The following is a 10,054-nucleotide window of genomic DNA, read 5'->3' on the forward strand; positions in this document are numbered from 1 at the left end:
TGCTTCATTATGCTCGACTGTAGGCCTAAATCCCCTGGTATTTAGTCTCTCTAAAGACAAACACCTCAGTGAATCAGGTCCTTCCCACGCCAGCACTACCCACATAATTGTTGTTGCTCAGTCAAAGGGAGCAGAACGGCTGCTAAGACAAGAAATAAAAATGAGCAAATTATCATCAAAAATAAATCCACAAATACTAGTGAATGGTGAACATCAGGAGCAACAGCAGGGCGTTGCTGCTCCAATAGAAGTGCAGATGTCCTCTGTCGGTCTGCAAGATGAAGGTTTGGAAGACAGCGTTGCTGCAGAAAAGGAGACACAAGCAAAGGTGCAGTCTGTTTTCCAACAGGTACGTAACCAGATCAGATCACAAGTGGGTGTGAGGGTGCCAAAGAGCGGCATATTGGAGCTGGTGCAAAGAGTCCTGGACAGAGAAACAGAGATCACACAAGTGAATGGAGAACCTGAGGGCAAGGATGTCAGCGGCGAGGAGAAGAAACCAGCAGAGATGCTGACTGATGAAAGCAAAGATGGGATGGATCTAAAGGAAGAGGAGCTGTATGCATTTATTGAAAAAAAGCTTGAGGCAAGTAAAGAAGCCTTAAAGGATGAATTTGAAGTGAAGATTTCTCAGGTGCGCAAGGAAATGCAGGCCTACACTGACCAGTCTCTGAAAGACTTGGAGTGTAAGATGCAATCCCACAGTCTACAACAACGCAAAGAGCAGCAAGAGAGCAAAGGTCCAAACAAGATACAGAAGACTTCAGCAGCTCCTTCTCTGGCATCCAGACGAGGAAGAGTCCTGACTCGGACCATGACCACCGTCTTCCATAAAACATGTGCCCCGGTCATCATTGGCCCACGCGCCAAATCAGAGACACTGAGCTCCTCGAAGGGTGCAAGCTCTCAACTCCTACTGAGGGATCCAGGGTTCTCCCTACCAGTCAACAAACCGTCCCAGAGGCTCAAGCCGCTGCACCCAGCTTGCCCACCACTACATCAGAACAAAAAGGTTGTCCGGCCAAAAGCTAAAAAAGGAAACTGACTCAACTTGGGAGACAAAAAGAGAATAATAATCGTTTATGCAACTGTCCTGATAACAAACAAAGCATTCAGGTCAAAATTGTAACATTTTTGAATGGAACCCCTGTTATTGCTTGTTGTTGACCATTAATGTACCTGCTTCACTGCTGTCCAGTTTGTGATTTTCCAGAGAAGTTTTTATAACGACGGTTGTTAGTAGTAACAGCCTCATATTACTAACGTTATGTAGAAATAGAAAAACATGTTTTGAAATAGCAATTATAATGGTAAAAAATAATAATAAAGCATATTGTGAGAGTTTGAAAAGAGATTCCCTTTCGCTTCAATACAGTCAATGCATTTTTGTGCTTCAGTTTGTATTCCCGTAACCTCAACAATGCCAGTATCTTAATTTAAAACCCAGTCTCTGTAAAAAAAATATTGAATTGAATATATTGCTTTAATGCGACGAACTTACTTAAAACTCAAAATTAACGTTGGTCCCATGAGTGTAACAATAATCTCATTGCAATATATCTGAGGAGCAACCAAGTGTGCAACAAAACCTTGATAATCTTTTATTAAATTAAAAAGAATTAAATGTACACTGTATTTTTGGTAATTGTATAATCTGACCAACAGATGGCAGCAGATCATTTATTTGGGTTGTCAAGACTCCTATCTAGGTTAATCTCTCCATCCTTGCAGAGAGTGATGAAGCAGTTTTATAACATACACACTGTTGTAGCTGCAGGGGATCAACATGAAACTATTTTTAATTAATGGGTTGTCTTGTGGAGCACTAATAAAAAAAATAGAAATATGTATTTAACCCTGAATAGTGATTGGAAAGGCTTGTGTCATTGAGCAAGCAGTACAATAAAAAAAACTGTGATAAGACAGTGAAGAGTACCCGATCCAATTTAAAGTAAGAGATCAGCTGAAAGGTGAGGTAACCTCTTCCCTTATTAAGTTCTGCAGTCTGCTGCTGCTCCCCAGTGGCCAAACAGCAGAGGACAGCTGCTGTTCTGTTAAGCTCCCTGGAAAGAAGACGAGTAACTACGCTGAAGAGATGAAGGGGGGCATCATGCAAAGGGTTGACTCTATTTTGACTTTGATTTGACTGATTTAAAATTAAAAAAAATAGCAAATTGCCTTATTTAAATTATTTGAATAATTTTTTTTAATGATATTGATTCTATGCGGCTCCTGGTAATGAAGGAATTAACCCCGACAAGCATGAAGCTCACCAAATAAGGACAGATTAAATGTTTTTATCGGCCAATTGCTTTCCTTCTGATGAGGGACAAAAAGGGTTAAAATAAGCAAGTACAGTACTCGCTCCCTGTTTATGAAGGTGTTACTTGTGCAAGAAAGGTGATTCGAAACATTAACGTCTAATATTTACTCATGGAGACCTGAGCACCTGAGTGCTTCCAGCAGCTGAACTGGCACTGGGACCAGTCAGTGACAGGAGATGCATTTAGCCCTGAAGCAGGCACAGGAGCCGTGTGGCTCGAGGCAGGCCCTTCTCAATGGACGGGATAGAGAACGACGTGAAGAGGCTCTTTGTGTGTAAGGCCTGATGGGCCCTGAGCGACCATATCCGGAGGGGACGAGAGCCCAACACATTCAGGTCTGGCCAAGCCGCGCTGTCCTCGGAAGCAGCATCTCTCGCCTAACGATATTCACCAGCAGCAGGGCTCATTACTATGCACCATGCAGCTGGTTCATGGCTTTCATAGATAGATAGATAGATAGATAGATAGATAGATAGATAGATAGATAGATAGATAGATAGTGCTACATATTATAAGTATAACCCCAGTTCTTACAGTGTACTGTATATCCTCATATATTTTCTCAGCTGACTGAAACCCTCTCAGCCCCCCATTCAGATCCGGTTAGTGCCGTAACGGCTGGAGTAGACATGACCCTGAACAAAAGTGAATAACAATGACAGGGAGGCGACTTTGGGGAGATTGCTTTTGAAAGCCCCGATTTCCTAATCACCTCTCGAAACGTGCCAAAAGATAACAACATTACCATGAAAACACTGATCTCATGTAAATGCTGTGTTTTCCTAGGCCGTTGTTCTCAAGGTCTGGACAATTACAGTGAGAGGCCACTTCCAGGTTAAACCAGACAGATTACTGTGACAAGCTGATTTCAATGGTTCTTGAGCAGACGTGGTAGCAATTTACAGCCATGATATGGGTGAGAAGCCAAGGAGGGAGGCTGCAGTGTCGAGGTATTGGATGCTCAAATGGGCCACTTTTGTGGGGCACATATAATACCCCTTATTGATAAGATTTATGGTGATTTGGCTCTGTTTCCAAATGCTGTGGAATGCCAGTGATCACTATCAGCACAGGTTCAATCAAAGGGAAAGGTATATGAGCAGAAATGTTGCTGTGAATGCAGTAAAAGATGAGCTTTTACTTTGTAAGACATAACACTTTTAATACACTTCATTCTGCACACATTCCCTACTTCTTATATACATAAATTCATATTCAGATCATCTTGCTCCATAAAGTGAAGTATTTTGTCTGTCAAACAGTCCAAAACCCAAGGACAATTAGGATAAGAAAAAACATAATAATCGACTTTTCAATTCAGCTCTAATTTAAATAACTGTATATAATAAATGTTTTTGTTATGGCTATAGTTTTACAGTTTATTTTCACAATTCTTAAAGCCCCACCATCATCTTTGGATAATGCATATTTATAATCCAGACAGCTCTGCAACATGTACGCTTGTTTTATAGTTATGACAGATAAGGAAAACGTTTTTATTGAAAAGATTTGGGAGGGGAAGGGCAACGTCAGTGAGGGACAGGAAAGACTTAAATAATAAAAACTGCATGTACAAGTTGTGTACACTGTGAACAAACGGTGAAACATGGCATTAGTGGGAGGTGAAGGGAGGGTCGGCTTTGGTAGACGGAAACTGCTACTTTCTAGGTTTCAGGTTGGACTGATTTGTTTTTGGTGGATCAGAGGCTCTGCTGTCTAGACTGGTGCTGGACTCACACTCAGACCACCACCGTCTCAGACACGTTATGTTATTAACAGTACAGTGTGAGCCTTAATCCTCTGGACAGTTTTGCATCACAAAGCTGTCAATCCAGAGCTTAAAAGACGGTTCCTCATACAAAATCCTACCTGTTCACTTATCTTCATTTTCCTACAGAGAAAAACTGGATTTGTTAGGAGAATTGGCATTTAAAAGGTGTCTGAATGATGCTCTTTATTTATCCTGACAACCTGCAAATAATAATATGGGTATTTTAAGAGAACTAACAAAAGCAGATAAAATCTTTGCAGAACATTTTGTGTTCATGGCAACCGCCGTTGCTTAAAAACAAAAGCTGATTGAGAAAATTTGTTTCCGTGACCTTCAAAGGAATAACTGATTATTCCTGGAAAAGGAGGGAGGAGGAAAATGAGAACATATACACTACACCAATGCAACCACACACACACAGACACACGCACAAATAGGAACAAATGTGGCCCACACTTCAACACCCTCACCACCGCCACCACCTCCAAGTCCTATTTCCTGACTTTTTGTGCTCCAGATTCACAGGTAAGACATGCAGGCAGGCAGGGAAAGGGACACCCAAAGGTCCTTTTGATATTTAACACAAAGATTTTGGGCAGAAAATAAGTGATGCTCTAATCCCCTATCTCCCCTCCATCTCCTACCTCACTCTCTGCTCTGAGTTAAACCAACTATTGTATGGATTGAATGGAGAGATACTTTCCCTAACGTGTGTGTGAGTGTGTGTGTGTGTGTGTGTGTGTGTGTGTGTGTGTGTGTGTGTGTGTGTGTGTGTGTGTGTGTGTGTGTGTGTGTGTGTGTGTGTGTGTGTGTGTGTGTGTGTGTGTGTGTGTGTGTGTGTGTGTGTCTTATGGTCTGGCAACAGGTGGACGAATGCTACAGAGAAAGTAGGGTAAGCGTTGACAGGCCATGGAATGTGTCAGATCTCTGTTTACATGTGCATATGAACAGGCACACACACACACACACGCAAACACACATTTGTTGCTGCTTGGGTGGGATTGAACAGCAGGGAGATCTGAGGAGAGGTGAGCAGTTGTGTTTTGGTTCAGATGTCCCATTTGGGTGTGGCAGCTCACACTGACGACAGCACTCGGAGCAGGCACCTGTGTCTGCTGCTTTAATGTGTATTACTCAGGCTGGAGATGCAGAGTGATGGCGTTACCAGTGACATTAGTCGGCTGATTAAATATATTCTATTTATTATCAACAATACCAAAACTGTAAATGAATAGATCCTGCCTACAAGTATTGTCTATGTAGCAAAATCCTGATTCCTCTGTGCTACTGTTGAACCACACTGTTGCACCTGGAGACATGAACATTGGCACTGTAGTTTATTTTTAGTCAAAGCCACATCCACTTTTCTGCTGCTGTAAATATTTACTAGACTAAAATACCAAATGCGTATTAAAATGCAGATGAAAATAGTGCTCCCTTTTGAGTAGCATTTGCTAATATTTACAGTGCCCAAATGTTTACTCTTAAATTATAAAGTCAATTTCAATACTACAACTACAAATCTCAGACCAGTTCCTACAGAAGTACACCTTCAGGACTGACAGCCACATACGGGTAGGGAAATTGGAAAATATTGAAAGACAGACATTGGTTAGTTTTTGTCTTTTCATGGTTTTAACTGTTGACATTGCCAAATTATTTTGAATATCACTAGTCTTATCCTTAACAGTAAGATGAAAGGAATCAAATCATCAGTTGATCTTTAGATGTGAAAGGCAGTCCATCAAATAAAAGACAGTAAAACATACCCATAGCTCGAAAATTGAATAGTTTATTTTCATTCAAGAAGACTTCAATAGTGAATGCACCTCATTTATGTGATTAAATTACTAATACAATGTGTTATATTTTTTGAATAGAGGTAACAACATTAATATGTGCGTGTTTATGCTCTACTCTCCTAATGAGGAAGAAATAACATTTTAAGGCGCCAGTGGGTTAACATGGTTGAACTCCCTCTAAGAATACGTTGGGAACCCTGTAAAGCCCGCACACCCAAACATCCACACACGCACACAGGTCACACAGGCCACACATGAACACAGACAACATTTATGTGCATTCAGAACCCTACGCAACTGTTGTTTTTGGGTTGCCAATGTCCCCTGTGCACCCCCAGTGCTTTGCTCAGCTGGTATTCTGGGTGAGTTATCCCAAAGTGGACTTGCTGGCTAACAGCATCAGACAAGCTGTCAGCCCAGCTCATCTCAATAACAACAACAAGTCTGGCCCGTCCAGCATGCATGATTGACTCCACCCTGATTCCACTGTCTTATTGTCATATGTTCAGAGGACTAACCAGATGAAGGCTGTATGCCTTTGTCACAGTCCTTATAGTGATGTTGTAAAACACTTTATTAATGGCTCTCGCTTATAAACCCGTCCAAATGGCATCCGACTCAACTATAAGAAGAATAACTATGTGTTCAAGCCACCCTGTTTCTGTCTGCGTGTGATGAGCAGGTGGAGGACCTCACATCCATCTTCTGATCTGCTTCAAGCTCCACTGCTGTCTAATCTGCTGCATTTTGCCAGGATGGACAATAAGTAACATATGACCGCTCAAAACGAAATGCTTCATGCAGCTTCACATTCTTGCCATTTCACATATGTTGTTACTTTAGAGAGTGATGCGAGACAAACCTGTGTAGCTGGAGCTTTATTCTACACCATGTTCTCTATTTGTCCTCTTTTTCTGAGCAAGAACCCTCTGCTCAGTGTGTTGGAGCATCTCCAGTCAGACGCACCCCCCCCCCCCCCCAGCCCCGCCCTGCACCCCAACAACCGCTCTAACTGCAATCACTTGTCAGTTGAGACAAATATTGACTTGTTCCCTGTCCCGTCTTCTGCCAGGATTAGAGCCCCACTTCCCCCCGCCGTCGCCATCTCTAAACGGTGATTATGTCCAACAGAGCTCATTACTGTCAAATCAAAGGATCCCTCAGAAGAGTCACTCATTGGTAATGACCCTATTATTCAGTGAACATGTGGGGTTCGGTTGACGTTACCTCCTGCGGATAGAAAGAGTCTTTTTGTGACATTGTTTTACATGAATTGTAAGTACTTTAAAATGGACTTAACTTGAACTAAAAACAGATTACTCTAAATATTTGGAAGGGCCTCCTTCTGCTGGTAATAAACACTTTAAAATTAAAAACCCTTTGATTGTGGCCCACAGGACTGTGTCTTCAAATAGTTAAGGTACCACAGTTGATGGAAGTCTCAACTGAGTATTGAATACACATTTAGGATGACGGTCACTTTGCATAATCTGGTTACAGTCTGGATAGGGGCTGTGAATCAATAGAGATTAGAGATCTATTAGTCTGAAGGTGTAAACCAAATGCAAAGCATTCATAACAAAGCTTCAACCCTCTGGAGATACTTCACACTGGAATAACAGGACGGTGTAATGAAACTGATGTTAGGCTACAGGAGTTTAATTTAAAAAAGATACCCTTTTGGGCAAATATTTACATTTAGTATTAGAAGTTTCTCCTCTTCACTTTTAAATTTAATTTTCAAAAGTGTTAACAACAGTATAAAGTTAGTCTTCAATCAAACACTCACACAGACGCTCTCAATAAATCTAAGAAATCAGGTTCATAGAACACATCTTTAATACAGTAGTTAGTTACAGTGATGTCGAAAAATAAAACATATACATCAAATTGGAACATTTATTTACAGAGTTTCTTTGTCCTCTTTTAGTGCTGTGACTACACTGCGAAATCCCTCCACCCCACCCCGTTCCTGTTCCCCAACATTTGTCATCTGCCATCTGCCTGTCTGCCCCCGTCTCCTCTCAACAAACTATATAATTAAGCCGCAACACCTTTACTCCTCTTGTGCCCCCCCCCTCCCTCCTGCAGTCAACCTTCAAAAACAACAAGCTTTTAAGAGGACACTGCTCTATTTGATTTCCCTGCTCACATATCTTTTTAACAAGTGCTTCTAAAACAAAACAGCAATAGATTTGAACAAGAAAAACAATGCTATGGTATGAAAATACTGTACAGCTTTATGTTTCATCCAGTGTAAACAGAATTCTGCATAAATTGATTTACAATTCCTAACATCAGTGTGTGTTTCTTAAAATCATAATTTTGCCCTCTTTCCGTTATAGAAATTAGGACTTTTGCAGAGCAGGACACAACAAAAAATATACTTTTTTTTCTCTGAGAATTTGAGGAACAAAGCAGCCAAGGAGCTCAGCCAGCTGACTCCAGCTTCACGTCCACACAACAAACAGGGCATCCACCTCTCTCGCTGTAGAATAGGAGGAACATATTATGGATTTCATGACTGTGAGCAGTGAAAGTTCATCATCTCAGCTTACCAGCTTTGAACAGCTGACACGTAAAGTCTCTTATTTTGTTAACAAGTGTTCCAGCTGGTTGGAGCTGGGACCGGCCCGCAGCCACACTCTCCACCTTTCCTTTTACCTTCTACACCTTGGTGGCCAGAGACTGGATCTCTGACTTCTGAGTCTGGGCGCTGAGTGTGGAGGACATGGAGCTCATCTGGCCATGCATAGCCTTCTTCAGGTTGAGCAGGCACAGACACTGGGAACGAAAGCGCAGGTCGAAGAAGGCGTACAAGAACGGGTTGAGGCAGCTGTTGACGTAGGCCAGGCAGGTGGCGTAGGGGTGAGCCAGAAGTAGGAAGCGCAGGAAGCCACAGGAGTTCGGGGCCAGGTTCAGGTAAGAAAGGGCGTCCATGCTCTTTAGGACGTGGAAGGGAGTCCAGCAGATGGCAAACACCACAACAAGCGTGGTGATGATCTTCAGCAGCCGCTTCTTCTTCTGGTCCTCCTTGCGCAGGTTGTTGAAGTGGCGTGTGACCGTGCAGCCGATGAAGCAGTAGAAGATGGTCATGGCCAAGAAAGGTAGGAGAAAACCCAAGGCGGAGGAGGAGAGGCTGAGCCCAGCGATCCAGAGGTTATCGTGCCTCTGGTTCACGGTGACCAGGCTGAAGTCCATGCCACATGTGGTCCGGTTGCTGTTTTGGTCATTCAAAGTGGTGCGGAAGAGCAGCGTGGGTATAGCCAGCAGGCCGGACAGGAACCAGATGGCACCTAAGGACGCCAGCATGGTGCCCCGGGAGCGCAGCCTGCTGCTGGACAGAGAGTGCACGATGGCCAGGTAGCGGTCAAAGCTCAGGCAGGTGAGGCAGAACACACTGGCGTACATGTTGACCAGAACAACGTAGCTGCTGATCTTGCACAGAGCGACGCCGAAGGGCCAGTGGTAGCCCAGCGCTGTGTACACGGCCCAGAGAGGCAGGGTAATAACAAAGGTGAGGTCAGCAATGGCCAGGTTCCCTATGTAGACATCTGCAGCCCGGCGTTTGGATTTGGATCTCCAGACGGTGAAGATGACCACGCCGTTGCCTGACAGGCCCAGGACGAAGATGAGCATGTAGAGGACCGGGATGAGGGAGTAAGAGGGCTCCCACTCTGAGAAATCACAGGCAGTCTCATTGTCATCATAATACTCATAGCCATCACCATATTCCCCAGTGGTGGTCTCCATGCTGCAGTGGAAAATATCTTTTTTTTTTTTTTTTTTTTTTAAATCCTTAGTTCTCAAGCACAGAAAAAAAAAGATAGAGTCCTGTACAGTTCCAAGTCTTCAGAAAGCAAAAGTCAGAGAATCACAGGAGCTGTAGGTTCTGCTGAGTTGACTGCTGGTGGGAGTTGGAGAGATGCAGATTGTGTGAGAGAGTGAGTGACTGTTGGCGCTGTCTGCCTTTTTAAACTCGGCCCTCCACACCCCTGGTTCCCTCCCAGGACGAGCCCCTCCTCCTCCCCCTTCTCCCCCTTCTCCCCCTCCTCCAGTAAAACATCTCTCAGCGCCCCCCCTCCTCTCTCTCACCTCTTCTGGCGGGGCCCAACCCTCTCCCCTGAGGGACGAGAAGCCACCGAGATGTCAGGTAA

At 43.4% G+C, this 10,054-nt stretch overlaps 1 protein-coding gene across 1 annotated transcript; it reads right to left on the reverse strand.

Annotated features, from left to right (window-relative positions):
• Positions 1–7,724: 7,724 nt before the first annotated feature.
• aplnra (apelin receptor a) lies at positions 7,725–9,828 on the reverse strand. Its single transcript, XM_054611301.1, has one exon. It carries the CDS (start codon positions 9,648–9,650, stop codon positions 8,565–8,567), a length of 1,086 nt encoding a protein of 361 aa, XP_054467276.1. The 5' UTR covers positions 9,651–9,828; the 3' UTR covers positions 7,725–8,564.
• Positions 9,829–10,054: the final 226 nt, after the last annotated feature.

This window comes from Anoplopoma fimbria, chromosome 13 (genome assembly GCF_027596085.1).
Source record: "Anoplopoma fimbria isolate UVic2021 breed Golden Eagle Sablefish chromosome 13, Afim_UVic_2022, whole genome shotgun sequence".
NCBI lineage: Eukaryota > Metazoa > Chordata > Actinopteri > Perciformes > Anoplopomatidae > Anoplopoma > Anoplopoma fimbria.